The following is a 14,550-nucleotide window of genomic DNA, read 5'->3' as shown; positions in this document are numbered from 1 at the left end:
GTCCAGGTGGCTGAGGGGCACTCACTTTCGGAGGCACCTTGGCTGTCTGGCTCAGTGCGAAGCCGCCTGGGCTTCCTAGACTGGAGCAGGCACTGGGCTTCCTCTTCAGCCCTCCGAGATCTCGGGGAGCTGCTGGCAGAGTCCTGGCCCTGGTCCGCAGTTTCCCCAAGAGGCTCTGCCAAGCCTTGGCACCTCGGAGCCTGGGCCTGGGCTCGGATTCAGGCCGGCGCCGCACCTCCCCGCCGCCGCCGCCGCTGCCGCCGCTGCCGCCGCCGCCGCCGCCGCCGCCGCTCCAGGCCGGACCGCCGGCCTCCTCCCCGCCCTAGCGCACGCAGGGCCTGCCCTAACCCGTGACCCCCGCGGTCGACTCCAGCGCCCGCTGCCCGCTGGGCCCGGACGAGCGCGGGCCGGTGAGCAGCGGAGTCGGTCCCAGACGAGGCCCGGCCCGGCTGTCGCGAGAGGGCCCGGAACCCGACAGCAGGAGCGAGCGCGGGCCGGCGCGCGGAGGTGTGAGAATGTGAGGCGGGCAAGGTCGGGAGCCGCCGTGCGGGGCGGTGGGGCGCGTGTGCGCTGTGGCCGCCGAGCGGGCTCACGAATAAAGCGGGCACGGCCGGGAGCGGGCTCGGACCGCGGTGCGTGCGGGCAGGCGGGCCCCGCGGCCTGCGGCTCGGCGGAGGGCGGCCGTCTGGAAGTGGGCCCCGGCCCCGCCGGCCCGGCGTGCGGCGCCCCAGGGTGCGGGCTGCGCCGCCGCCCCTGGCCGGCCGTTCCGGTTGTCGAGCCTCGGGTGGGAGCCGCGCGGCGCCGCCAGGCCGCTCGCCCTCTCTTCCCCCGCCCTCTAATCTAAACCATGCGGGCTCCCACCCCGAGCCGGCCGGCGGGGCCCGAGGGCCGCGGAGAGGGCACCGGGCCGCGCGCTGGTGGAGCGGCAGCCCACTCCGAGCTCGGGGTCCCCGGACCATGGAGCCAGGGGACCCTCGAGCCCCCTCCCCGGGGGGCGGCGGGCGCGGACTGATTGACAGCAGCGACGTCAGCGCGGGGAGGGGGGTGCGGCCCCGGAGGGAGGGAGGGAGGGAGGAGGAGGGAGCTGAGGCCCCAAAGTGCAGCCTCGGAGATCAAGGGCCCGCTCCAGAACCGGGATGTGTCCGGCCACGAGGGCGCGGCGGGCAGCGGAACCCTGACCCAGCTGCCCCGAGTCGGAGTCCCGGCTGACCCGGGCTCCTCGGACCCGAGCCTGCAGCGGACCTCGGGCCGCAGGCGCCAACGCATGCGGCAGCGCAGTTAGGGTGAGTGAGGGTCCCGGCGTGGGTGGGGGTGAGTCGGGAGTGCGGGAGAGGGGCAACCCCGAAACCAGGGAGGATGAGCTGGAAAGGGGGAGAGTAACAGGACCTGGGTAAGAACCTCGGGGACAGTCAAGGCGGCAAGAGGGCGGCGAGAAGAGTTTCTAATCCGGCTGCCGCCTCGCCCGACTCCCAGCGGTCGGAGCTCGAGCCCTTCTCTCCTCCTAGTAACCGGACGAATTGGGTCTAAGGGCCCAAGAACATAGAAACGACAGCGCCAGCGCCAAAGGAACAAGGTTAGGACGAGACAAGTGGAGCGGTGGCCTTGAAATTGGTGTTTGAAGAATAAGAAAGGCCAAGGAGGAGGGCCCAGGTACTTGGCGAATATCGATGTGGAAATGTTCGTGATCAGAACACTGGACTACAGTGCCTTTGATGCAACAGGGTCGTCAAAATTAAAGCAAGGAGCATACTATATAAATAATGATCCATGATCAAGAATTATCAAAATATGAGCAATTACCCAAAAAGCAGGGCTAAGCGGCATAACTAATACAGTACTCGGACTTTAAAACAACAATAAAATAACAGTCACTCTCAAAACCAAGTGAAAATTGTAATCACAAATTTGAGAGAATCATAGACAAAGTGATGGAACAATGTGATAAGAACTATTGTATTAAAATCAATAGAATAAGAAATAGTAATAGTGTAAAAATGATAAAACTAGGAAAAAGGTGAACAATGAAAATACTAATAAGGGAAATACTAATATTAGTAGTATTGACAGAATACTATCATATAATTTATTATTGATACTATAGTGAATTATTAAAATAAATGTTAACCAAAATCTTAAGAGCAATAGTAATATAAATAAAGACAGCAACAAGAATTACTGGAGTAATACGACAATTTATGACCAAGGTTTTAATAGTCCCAACAACATTATAAATAATGGTAGAGTAATAAGTATTGTACCAATGTGATGAGAAAACAGAGTATTAAGAGCTACAACAATATTACAAATTATGACAAAGTAACAAGAAGTAATGATGCATTGAAAAATAAGTAGCGAATTAAGATCCATAACATTACAAATAATGACAAAGTAACAAGATATTGTAACGATGTGATGAAGAATACCTGGAGTATTATGAACAATCCTAACAAAACAAATAATGGTAAAATAACGAGAAGTATTATAAGGACATGAAGGAAATGAATGTGAATATTGAGAACAATAATACTACGTTATGGTAAATAAATTACTGAAACTGTGACAAAGTACAAACAGAGACTGAGGAGGCAGCACGGAAACATTTCAGGGATACAGAGTAAAAATAAAAATAATGAGAGATTAACATGACCTATTGGAAGACTATATTTAATAATTGCCTAGGTTTTAGTAATAGTATTACGAATGTGCCAGGAGGCCCTAGAATGATGGAGCAGTGACAGGAAAGCAATAACAACATATTTGATAATGATGAATTAACAAATCAAACCAGTACTTAAACCATACAGTATTAAAAATAACATGTACTAATAGCTTGTGTGATAGAATAAGTAGTCTTAATGTTATTGAATTGACCAGAATACTACTCTGATAATAGAGATAATTAAAATAGTATAAAAAATTAACAATTCCCCCAGTGCGAGAAAAGTATCACCAGTAATCTAGAAATGAAAAGAAAAATGCTGTTCTTAAAAAAACGAGTCAACTGAAAGTGACGGACCCGAGCGCACAGGGCGCGGAGCCGGCCGGCCGCGTCCGCCGAGGGCTCCAGAAGAAGGGCGAGCGCGGGCCGCGCACCCCGGCTGGTGCGGGACCCGCTCTACTGGCGTCCCAGCGCGCCGGGGCTCGGGGTCCGACGGGACCGGACAGCGGGGATGGCCGTGCCGGGCGGGAAGAAAAAGGAACGAGCGGGGAGCTCCAGCGAAGGCGAATCTTCGCGATGTCGGGATGTGGCTGCGTGGCGGAGAGAAAAGGAAGAGGCGAACCTCGAGTTGGGGAATGAAAGCCCAACGCAGCCCTTGTCCCGCGTGGGAGCGGCGGGACTGGCGTCAGTGGACGCCGGCCGCGGATGTGCTCAGCACCGGGCTGGACTGAGAGCACGCGGCGCAAGTCGCGGGGAGCCGCTGCACAGCTCCGGGTGTGACAAGTGTCCGCAGAGGACCTAGAGGCCAAGACAGCATCAGGCCAGGCGGCTCCTCCTGGCCCCGCGGGCCGCAGCATCTGGACCGGCGGATCGCGGGTGCCCATCCCGGCTGACCCCAGATATAGTTGGAACCAGCGCGTTGGGCCAGAGCGCACAACTACCCCCGTTGCACAATGTCCCCTTGCCTGGGGTCTCCTGGGTTTCCAGGCTCGGCCCCGGAACCCGCATGTGGCCCAAGGCCGGTGCTGGCATTGGCCATGCCCGGCGAGTCTTCCTCCTCAGTGCCTGTGGCTGGAGGACCGACCCGCCTGTCAGCCTTATCTTTATGGGATTTTCCCAGCCCCAACTGGCCCCGGCCCCTTTTTATCTCCTCGGTTGCACTTGGCTTGTTTACTTTGTGAGGCCCTGGGAGCCCATGTCTAGGCCTGGGATGGGAGGCCAGTGGTGAGGGGCCTGGGCCTTGGAATGCCCAGGGAGAGCCAGGAGAGGACAGAAAGAAGATAGAGGGAGAAAGAGGGAACATTCAGCTGCAAGAAAGGCAGCCAGACATTTAGAAAGCCTCCCCAGAACTTGCCCAGATCCACATGAAGGGAGAAGAGCTAGGAGGTGGAAAGGAGAAGCAGGGATAACGCAGGGTTGCACCCATGATGAGGCAGGACAGGCAGGTCCTTGCAGGCGGGACTCTCATCCTGATATCCCAGGACCAGCTTCCAGAAGGAAGCAGGCACATGAGCAGGCGTGTGAATAGTCCTAGTCGCTTGGGGAAGGGTAGCTGTGCCCTTGGGCAGGACTAGGCTGTGCCTGTCAACTGGACTCAACTGGCCTGGTCCTTAGCTGGGAAGGGTCTGAGTCCTTTGCCTCAAAGCAGAGCCCTTTGAAGCTAAAATCTAAAATGTGAGTGAGTGAGCCAGCCAGTGTGCATGTGAGGACAAGGCTGGGGTGGCCCCTGACTGAGTTCGGGGCCTGAATCAGAGTGGCCCTAGGAAAATGTGGCTACTTGGGTGACTTGTAGGCTATGAGAAGGTGCTGTGTCTGTGTGTGGGGACGTGGGTGCCTGCGTGGGTGCCACACAGGCATCTGAGGGAGTGGGAACGTACAGGAAGGAAAACCTTTGGTTCAGGAAGCCTCTACCTGACTGCTGTCTGAGGGAGTGGGTTTGGGCAGATGAGTGACCAGGAGCCTGAGAGGCCGCTCAGCCGAAGGCCCTCTCTGCCACTGTGGAGCCCTGGGAGCCCAGGCCCTGCCCTCCTGGGCTGACTCTCCTCTCCTCCCTACCCAGAAGGTGTCCTGGCTGCCCTGGGCCAAGAGTGAGCCTGGACCCCAGTTATTAGGAACAGACGAAAAAGACCCAGGCTTCAGTCTCCAGGGTCCACTGGAGCCCAGCAGGAGGAGGCACTGGGGGTGCAGCTGGGGCAATGCTGAGAGGGCGGTCCTTCCCCCAGACCTACTCGTCACACAGCCCCACACCCAGGGCAGGAGGACCTAGAACCGCACACAAACCCTCCCAGGTCCAGACCCAGAGGGAGGAGGTGACGGTCCTGACCCCGCTATTCTCCCTCCTCCAGCTCGGGAGGGGGGCGGGGTCCACGTGCATCAGGGCGGCCTCCCAGCAGTGCCCGAAGCACCCCCCACCGCCACCCGCGGCTTGGCTCCAGGGCTGCCGGGTCTCAGGCGCGTGTGGACATGGGCATATGACTCGCGTGTGCTGTGCCCACAGGAGATGCTGCAGGATAAGGGCCTGTCGGAGAGCGAGGAGGCCTTCCGGGCCCCGGGCTCGGTGCTCGGCGAGGCCAGCGCCGCCAACGCCGCCAACGCCCCCGAGCCCGCGCTGGCCGCGCCGGGCCTCAGCGGAGCCGCGCTTGGCAGCCCCCCGGGCCCCGGCGCCAACATCGCCACCGCTGCCGCCGCCGAGCAGGTAGGGCCGGGACGGGCAGGCCGTCGGGTGGAGGTCGGGCGTCCGTTTGTCTGCAGGGCCGCCTGTGTCTGTCAACCGCCCCACTGCGGGCAGGACTGTCTGCCTGTTCGCGCTCCCCTGGGCAGGGCTCGCCTTCTGCCCTTCGTCCTTCCTCCACCTCGAGCCCTTGAGGCTGCTCTGAGACAGGCCGGGGAGGGGAGCCCGCGCCGGAGCGAGCCCAGGAAAACAGTCCAGCTCCGACGACCCTGAGAGGGCGGGGACAAAAGCCTGGGACCGGGCGGGGTGAGTAGCCCCTGGCCGGGTGCTTGCGGGAGCCGCCGCCGAGCTCCGAGGCCGAGGGGACACCACCGTGACCATGTGCACGCCCTCTGCCTGTGCGGGTCTGCAGGAGGTGTTTGCGGGTGCGCGCCTCTGGCCGAGGGTGTGTGTGCCCATCCTGTGTTGGTGTATCTGCCCGCAAGCCTGTGGCTATGTCGGGCCACGTGCAGTGTTTATGTTTGTGTAAGAGTGTGTCATCTACCCTGGCACGGTCGGTTAGTGTGTCCTCTGCGGGCCCGTCTGTAGATGCAGCTCCGAAGAAGGGGATTTCAGCCACTGATTAAATTTTTAAAAATTCACCAATGGTACAGAATAATTTTTTGAAACGACATCTCGAGGCGTGGGCACCTGGGGCTGGCAGTGTCCTGCATGGTCCCTTGGGTCTGTGTTCCCCTTTCTGATGGCTCCGCGTGGAGCCGTGAGCAGGGCGACACAAGTCCCCTCTCTCCCATCCCTAGACTATCGAGAACATCAAGGTGGGCCTGCATGAGAAGGAGCTCTGGAAGAAGTTTCACGAGGCGGGCACCGAGATGATCATCACCAAGGCGGGCAGGTCAGCGCTGGTTTTACTTCGGGGGTGGGGATGACGGATGGGGGCAGTGGGGAGCCCCAGGGGCTCCCTCAGCAGTCCTCTCGGTCTTCAGCCCAGGGGGCGACTGGAGTCCCCTTCGCCATTCTGGCCTTAGCTCCAAGTCCCGCCACAGCATCAGAACTGACCTCGGAAGCCCGCGGGGGGCTACACCACAATCGAGAGGCACGGGATGGAGGGAGGGGAGGGGCAGTGATATGCAAATGAAACGCAAACAGGGTCGCGTTGCTGGAGGTCCCCGCTCCAGCACTTTTGGCCCCTGGGGGGCTGCTTTGTCCTCCTCCTTTTGGGGAGCTGCTGGGTTTCTCAGGATTGTATTGACTGGGGACCCGGAGATGCCCCTCAACAGACTGAGGAAAGGGTAATGGGACCATGTTTTCCTATTTCCATTGCTTTTCCCGGGGCAGCTCGAACCCCAAGCCTCTCATCCCACGGGCGCCGCTCCGCCAGTTGCCAGCACCCTCCTCGGCCAAGGGGAAGGCACCGTTGGGCCCTGTGTGTGTGTTGTTCGGGGAGTAGCCCTCGGGTGGCTGCCAGAGAGGGATGATTTATAAAGTGGAACCATCTTTAAAATGTGCTGGTGTCTGTGGGAGAGAGCCTGGAGGAGAGGGAAAGAGGAGGAAGATGCAGAACGGGGCATGATGGAGAGATTCGCTGGGGCGGTGCACCCTGGGTGGGGTTGGAATCAGAAGGAGAGCGGTTACCAGGTGAAGGGAGATGGCTGCAGATGGAGAAGCTGGAAGGTTCAGGTTCAGAAACGTTCTCCCCCCTACTCTGCCTCCTCCACAAACTCACACTGGATTTTGGTTCCCGGGGTACAGTTTAGGTGTGAAAATGTCCCTTTATCTGACACTGGACCCGTAGTTGGGTTTTCTGAGGAATAAGGTGGTGAAGCTTCAAGGGCCGGGGAGGGGGAGTCAGACCTGGGGTGGGGGCAGGCTACCCGTTCCGCTCACCTGCTTCCATCTGTGCCACCCTCAGGCCAGGTACTTTAGAGTCTATGCCCTTTCCTCATGTCCATCTGTAAAATAATAGGTTTTTCTTTATACAGTTGCATGTAAAGCCCTTAGCACAGCTCCTGGCACATGTAAGCACACAATAAATGCTAGCGAATACTGTTCATCATAATTAGAGAAATGTCTGGCATTTACTCAGCGTTTTGTTCTACTTTTTAGAGAGCTCTGCTGAACTGCTTAGGGAATGATGGGTCAGAGGAAACAAAAAGCTGGCAGTTTGCTGGGTCCTTCCAGTCTGCTTACTGAGAGGCCTTGCAAATTTTCCTTTGTTTTGTTGGGGGAGGGGGTCTGGGCACTCGGCTGCCCTCTTGCCTAAGTCAGGGAGGTGGCAGGGCCACCCAGGGCCTCTATCGGGGAAGGAACAAGGAAATGTCTGGACTGGAGTTTGCTGCATTTTGGGGATGGGGAACCCGGGATGCACTGGGGAACCTGGTGGGGGAATGGTCGTTGAGGACAGTGGGGATCAGGTGTCACAAGGCCTGCCTCTGCCTAGTTGTGTGCACTTGGCCTAGTCCCCAAGCTTCCTGTGGCTCAGAGGTGTCAGGTAAAACAGGATGGTGACTGCAGACCTACCTGCCATCCTTCCTTTTTCAGTTACTGTGAGACTCAAACCAGGGACCCTATGAGCAGTGCTTGGTAAATTGTTGAGCGGATTATAGGTGTGAAGAGGGGATTTATTTCTTGTTACTGCTGGGATGTAGAGAAGAAAAGAAGAGAAGGATCCAGAACTTCCATCTTGAGGCAGCGGAACTAACCTTGTCTCTTGAAAATGAACCAGCATGTTCTTTAGGCATGTGTGGCCCCTGCCATTTTAAACAAGGCATTTGTGATTCTCCTCAGTGGGGTTTCCTGCACCTGCATGGGTCCTCCTCCCTCCCTTCCCCAACACACATACGCGAGCGCACACATGCGCGCGCACACACACACACACATTTCCAGAGGTGACGGGCTTCGGGCAGATATTTGTGCCTGATCCTAGTGACAGAAGAGGCACATCCCTAGAGGCTTAGAGGCAGGCCTCAGGGAATGATGATAATAATTTTTAAATGACCAAGACGATGGTGGCCCATTAGGGATTCATCACAGTCTTTCCCTGGCAGAAAGTTATCCTTGCACCAGGTCTAGTCCTTAGGAAAATCACTAGCCTTATCCCCTGCCTGCACGGTCCTCACACACCCTTTTTCTCCTGCGTAGCTGCCCACTGGCTTCAGAGACCCCTTTCACCGCTCTGACCCCGTGTCCCCCTCCTCCCCGCTGCCTCCTTCCCATGGCAGCCTTGGAATGCACTGTGCTTTGCTCGGGCTTGTGGCCCTTCAGCGTCCTGTCCAATGCCTCTCCCCGTCCTCTTCTTTGTGTCTCTACCATCAACTTCCTGGGACACTTCTATTTCTCAGCAGATGGCCTAGACATTTCTCCTGAACCTTGAATCATAGATTCCTAGACCGCTTGAGCTGGAGGAGAACCAAGAGAACATAAACCCAACCCCTGAGAAGGGAGGGCATTTGGCCCTTGCCCATAGAAGCAGAGTTAGGCAGCTGCCAGGTCTATGCAAGCCAAGCAATGATGCCCCTCCCCCCAGAACAAGCCCCTAACTGAGAAATTCCCTTGACTGCTTGTTTATGGGGACCTGCGCAAGGTGGAGTTGCTGCTCTGCCCTAGGGACCCTGGCTGGTTAGGGGCGTGATTGCTCTCTGGTTGGCCCGTGGAGGCATGGTGGGGTGGGGGGGGGGCGGGGGCTGGAGAAAAGGAGCCCGAATGTTCTCAAGCCAGTATGAGTCCTTAGTCACAAGCCTCTGCCTTAAGCCCCGAAGAGCTGAAGGCCAAAGGAAAAAAGGGTCCCCTTCATTGGATAGTGATTTTGAATTCTCAAACAACTTGAGCTGGTGACTAACATGCCAGCCGCAGTTCAAGCCATCAATTTCTGAACGCTCGGGGTCCCCCGATGTCAGGTATATAATGGGGCCACAGCCTTCCCTAGCCAGTCTCTGTCTCTCTTAGGCCCCTGCACCCAGAGAGTTTATGCCCTTAACTGCAGAGAACAGAGCCCTCTCTGCTTCCTCACATCCCCGCCAAGCTTGATACATGTGAGAAACTGCATTTTCTCCCAAACACAGATAAAAGTGAGCTCTACAAAATTTAAATATAAACCTCCCCAGTATGAAAATTTCCTAACCGTCTGACTGCTCTACTCCTAGGTCATGGTTTTGCCACCAGATAAATCTCCACTATCAGCCTTCATAGCCTGTTGAGTTCAATGTTGCTTGTGTTAGTGACAGTGAATTTGTGTTTGAAAAATGAACTACTGATGAGAACTCCTGTTGAACCTGTATTGTTTGTTATTCTGAGGCAAGGATTTGGCCGGGCTTAATCCGGGGCTTCAAAGCCAGTTGCCCTTGCTCTGTATACAGAGCGTCAGAGCCCAGTGGCGTGGGTGATAAGAGAAGTAAGGGTTGAAGACACTGGGAAAGTGGGTTGGGGAGAGAGTGCTTTGATCTCTTTCTAAAGTATTTTCTGAAAGCAAAAGTCTATCAGAAGGAAGTGTCTTCAAAAAAATCTGAGAGAAGCAACTGGCCTTCCAAAACAGCATCCATTCCACACACCCTCTCTCCTGCCCCCCACCTCAGGGAAAGTATTTCTCAAAAATGCTTTGAGTGAAGTAGAAAACTCTGTGTGTGTGTAAAGTGGAAATAAATTACGTAGCTCTGTCATTGCTCTCAGAAACCATTTGGCCACAAAAGCTTTGGTCTCAGTAGAGACGGCACCCCTACCTCCCACCCCCAAACTTAGCCTTAGTTGCTAGGCCCTGGCCTCTTTCCAACACACCCAGAATTCTTCTTTAAGACCCCAAGACACTAGGGATAGAAAATGGATGGGGTTTTCTGTGGACCCCTACCCTTTCCTGCATCCCTTTCCTTTCAAACTCTGGCCTCCACGGGCCTCTGTATGTGTTTATGTACACGTATTTATGATATATACACACACACATATAATTTTTTAATATCAATTTTATTGAAGTGGAACCTTTCTGCAGAAAAGTGAACAAATCTTGATCGTACAGCTCTACAGACTTTCACAAAATGAACACACTGGTGTTAGCACCACCCAGATAAAGAAACAGCACGTTACCGGCCCCCAGAATCCCTCTTGTCTGCCCTCCCAGTCACCGCCTCTCCCGACCTCGAATCCCCTCTCCAGACTTCTCACCCCTTCGATTTGGTTTTGCACCTACATTTCAGGGAAGGCACATATCGCCGCTCCTGGGGTTCCGGATCCCCCTGAGGAAGCCGGGGGTGTGGTGGATTTGGGGTTGGAGGGGCTCTGCTAACTGGAGAGAATCTGGTGGGTCCCCTCGGTTCGTTCTTTCCTGCCCCCCGCCCCCATGGATTGGTGGGGAGTGAATAGGTCAGCACCTTGGCCCGGGACCGGGCGCCCCGCGGCTCTCTGAGCCCAGTTGAAACTTACTTGGCCTCTCTCTCAGTGCGTCTTTACGGGTTTGTTGCCAAAATCAAAATGCCCCAAACCCTTGCCCGGCGCCCCGCAAGCCTCCAACACCGAGAAACGTCCAAGGAAGCTTATCTTAGCAGTTCATTCTAAAACCATTTCCGAGTATGAAGTAGATAAGGCCCCACGCCCGCACCCTTTCAGAGCCTGTTTCATGATCAGAGGAGAGACCCCCCCGGCTTTCATCTCCTCCCGGGGCCGGCGGGGCAGGCGGCTTGTTTATTCCCTGGCGGAGCAGTTTCCGCGGGGGCCGGGAGCGCCCCAGATGCCTGCGGACCAGGAGTCCGAGGCGGGCGGGGAACAAGAGCCGGGAGAGGGCGCCAGGGCCGCAGAGAGAAGGCACGCAGGGCACGGGGAAGGGGTGCGGAGGGGCGCACCGAGCAGGGGTCTGGGTGGCTGCCGGGTGTTGAGGACAGGGAGCCAGGGCTTCACAGTCACCAGCGCTGGCCGGTGGCAGGGCTGAGTGGGGTACGGGCTGCGCAGTCACTACTTCCCTGCTTGGCCCTCCCTCCCTGTCCCACTGAGGTGTTCACTTCCGCCCCCCGCCCCCATAGGTGATGGTTTTCAGGTACATTTTCTTTTGGTCCTAAATCACAGAAGCAATTTACAGTTCACTCTATGGTTTCATCTGTTTCAATAGAGAAGACCTTTACAGGGCAGGGTGAGCCCAGAGGAAGCCACAGCTCCCAGTTCAGCTTCCTGAGGCCTGCCCTCCTGGTGAACACTCCCATGCCAGGCCTCTCGGCTCCAACCTTGGACCCTCTGGAACCAAGGGCAGTTGCCCTCAGCTGCACACGTAGCCTTTCCCGCACACCAGGCAGGACCTTCATCCTCTGGAGCCCGCTAGGTGGGGAAATGATAGTGCCCAGGGTCCCCACTGGGTGTGTTCTCCATGGCCCAGAAGCGGCCACCAAACTGGACGCTAACAGAGACGGAGACACCTGTCTCCATGAAGGCAGCGGTGCTCACCTGGCCAGCTCAGGCCAGCTCAGCCCGGAACAGAGGACTTTTGAGCTCCCCATTCAAACCACAGATCTCATCGTCCCTCCTGATTTCTGAGGGCAGTTGCCCTAGGAAGAGGGAAAGGCAGGGCAGTGGCTAGGAGACACCTTCCTTCCCTGCCCCAACTTCCTTAAAACCTCCTGGAGGCTGTTATCTGTCAGGAATCTGGTCCACGGTCAGCTTCCAGGAGAGGCCAGATCACGGGACACCAGCCCCATGCCTTGGGGGGCCGAGGACAGCTCCTTGCCAGCCTTCTCCAAAGCACTAGTCATGTCCGCCTGGCCTCCTGAGCTGCTGAGGTGAAGTACAGTAGCGGGTAGAAGGGCAAGGGCAGGACCCCGTACCCCCCTCTCAGCCTAGGTTATGAAGACCGTTGAAGTGGCAGCGAGCAGTTTTCTCCTGGCCCCCTTTGTGGACGCTGGCTGGGGGGAGCGGGGGAAAGCTATACCTGCCCTCTGCTGTCACCACCTGCAGTGATTATAGGAGAAGCAGGCTGAGTGCAGGGCACTGGTACCAGGCCAACCCTAAGCCCAGCCAGGGCTGCCCCACTCTGTGGCTGTTTCTGTAGCAGTTACAAAATGATAGCCTGCAGGGGACGGGGTTCTTGGTCTTCCCCCAGGGAGGCGGGAGCTGAGCAAACTGCTGCCTCCCTCTCCTTCAGCCTTAGGCCCACCTGGAGAGAGGCTGGGCCAGGAAGTGGGTGGTGCAGGCTCCAGCTGTGCCCCAGGGCCGGCTGGGCAGGGGGCTGGTAAGCAGGAGGCAGCATTGGGTTCCTGGGGAGGGGGTTGGGTGGACATTTGAAAACGCTTTCAATTGACATCTGAGACAAATTCTTCCACACGGTTTATGAGTCCCTAGACTTGCCGCTAGAACTGCCCTCCTCTCTCCAGCCGCACACACGCGCACTCCACCGTGTACGCAAGCACATGTGCTCGTGCACACACATGGTCACACAGCTCCCGCACCCCTGGCCCACCGCAGCACTCATGGGCCTGCCCTCCAGCGTGAGAGGGTGCACGTGCTGGGGCACCCTCCACCTCAGGGTCCTGGCCTGGGCTTGCTGTAGGGTCTGCCACCTTGTGGGGGCCTGGATCCCTCTGGAAGCCCTGCTCTGTCAAGGTAAGCTGGTTCCCTGTCGACAAAATGGGGGACTCCAATCATCTGTTTGAGGTGTTTAGGACAGCTTCTCCTGAGGGTTCCCGTGCTGTCTCTCAGCTTCGTGAGAGCCGGAGGACCCCCTGATGGCTTTCCCAGAGCTGCCTGGGCTTCTCCCAGCTCAGGGGATTTGGCTCCCAGTGGCCTTAGTGTCTTCAGTTAGGTTTGGCTTCTGCCTCTCTCTTGGGGACATCTTTGGGGGAGATCAGCTAGGAGGGGGTGGGAGCATCTGAGGAGGACTGAGGAAGTTCCCCTCTGAGGAAGTCCGGTGTCAGGGACCTGGTGACCAGGGGAGGGTACCCCGCAGGTATGGGTACATGCTGTTGTATGGTGTGCTGAGGGGTCTGAGGAAGCTCTTCTCTAGAATGTTCCCTGAGCCTCAGGGTCCTGGACAGTTTCATCATGGGCTGCAGGACCTGGAAAACTTTCTGCTTTTTTGCTGACTCTATTTTCATAGAGGTAGGTCATACCACTGGTCTGCGGAGGAAGGAGTGCAGTGGGGGTCAGTGGTAAGAGCTCTACGTGGACTCATTTAATCCACACAGCAACCTATGAGATTGGTAGTCCCATTTTAGAGATAAGGAAACCAAGGCATAGAGAGATCCAAGCAAGCTGGCCAAGGCAGCATGGTGTGTCAGTGGTGGGGCCAGGCTGTGGACCACGGCAGGGAGGTTCTAGAATCCGTGCTCTACTCCTCAGGGCTCCTAGACTGACTTTCCCCGACACCCAGTTAGTGCGCACAGGCCCAGGCAAGGCATCCACAGGGATGAACACCTCTGCTAAACACACAGGAGGCATCCGGAGAGCGAGCAGCACTCCTGCTCTGCTACGAGTTGGTTTGAGGCCTGGGGGTTTCCATAGAGACGTGACCCAGAGGAGGCACCTCATTGTTCACGGAAGCAGCTGACAGGGACTCCCAGGTCTTCTGCTCTGGGCCCCTGTAATGCCCCCCCACCCCCACCCCAGAACTTTCGTTGTGTATGGATGACAGACAGGAAGGAAATTAAGGCAGCCTGGTTGGTGTTGAGATCCTCTCTCACATCCTGACCAGGGTCTCTGTGCTTTAGCTGCTCACAACCACAGACTGACAACTGCAGGGGCTCAGAGGGAGCAGCCTGTGCAGCCCTTTCCTCGTAGAGGGGGAGGCTGACCACAGAGGGAAGCAACTTACCCAAGGTCACAAAGCTCTGACCAGTGCCGAGACCTCTTGCTAAAGGGGCAGTGCCTCTTAAGGGCTTCTGTCCCCTCGCCCACTCTGTGCCACCTCTCCTGGTGCTCTGTCCACGCCTCTGCGTCATCTCTTGGCTTCCCCCAGGAGGATGTTCCCCAGCTACAAGGTAAAAGTCACAGGCATGAACCCCAAGACCAAGTACATCCTGCTGATCGACATCGTCCCCGCGGATGACCACCGCTACAAGTTCTGTGACAACAAATGGTAAGAACCCGGGACCCTCACATCACCCGCCTTCCCACTCGCACACCCATCCCCACCTGACGTTTGGCCCAGGGACTTACCAGTTAGTCCCAGTGATTGGCCAGATCCGCAGCCTTGGGCGCCGGGCCTGCTGAGGGTACAGGGTCATCAAATGTTCGCACACCTGCTGCTGGCTGAAAA

At 56.9% G+C, this 14,550-nt stretch overlaps 1 protein-coding gene across 1 annotated transcript in view; it reads left to right on the top strand.

Annotated features, from left to right (window-relative positions):
• The first annotated feature begins 1,073 nt into the window (after positions 1 to 1,073).
• The window catches only part of TBX4 (T-box transcription factor 4), a 30,216-nt gene continuing 16,739 nt past the window's right edge, over positions 1,074 to 14,550 (top strand). The window contains exons 1-4 of the mRNA XM_027087290.1: positions 1,074 to 1,283; positions 5,157 to 5,354; positions 6,131 to 6,225; positions 14,251 to 14,370. Coding sequence (XP_026943091.1) covers positions 5,160 to 5,354; positions 6,131 to 6,225; positions 14,251 to 14,370 — 410 coding nt within the window. The 5' untranslated portion in view covers positions 1,074 to 1,283; positions 5,157 to 5,159. The remainder of the gene's footprint in view (positions 1,284 to 5,156; positions 5,355 to 6,130; positions 6,226 to 14,250; positions 14,371 to 14,550) is intronic.

This window comes from Aethalodelphis obliquidens, unplaced genomic scaffold (assembly GCF_003676395.1).
Source record: "Aethalodelphis obliquidens isolate GAN/ISIS:26980383/991018 unplaced genomic scaffold, ASM367639v1 scaffold58, whole genome shotgun sequence".
In the NCBI taxonomy this organism is placed as follows: domain Eukaryota; kingdom Metazoa; phylum Chordata; class Mammalia; order Artiodactyla; family Delphinidae; genus Aethalodelphis; species Aethalodelphis obliquidens.
Note: the sequence above shows the minus strand (reverse complement) of the source record. Positions and strands in the feature narration are given on the sequence as shown.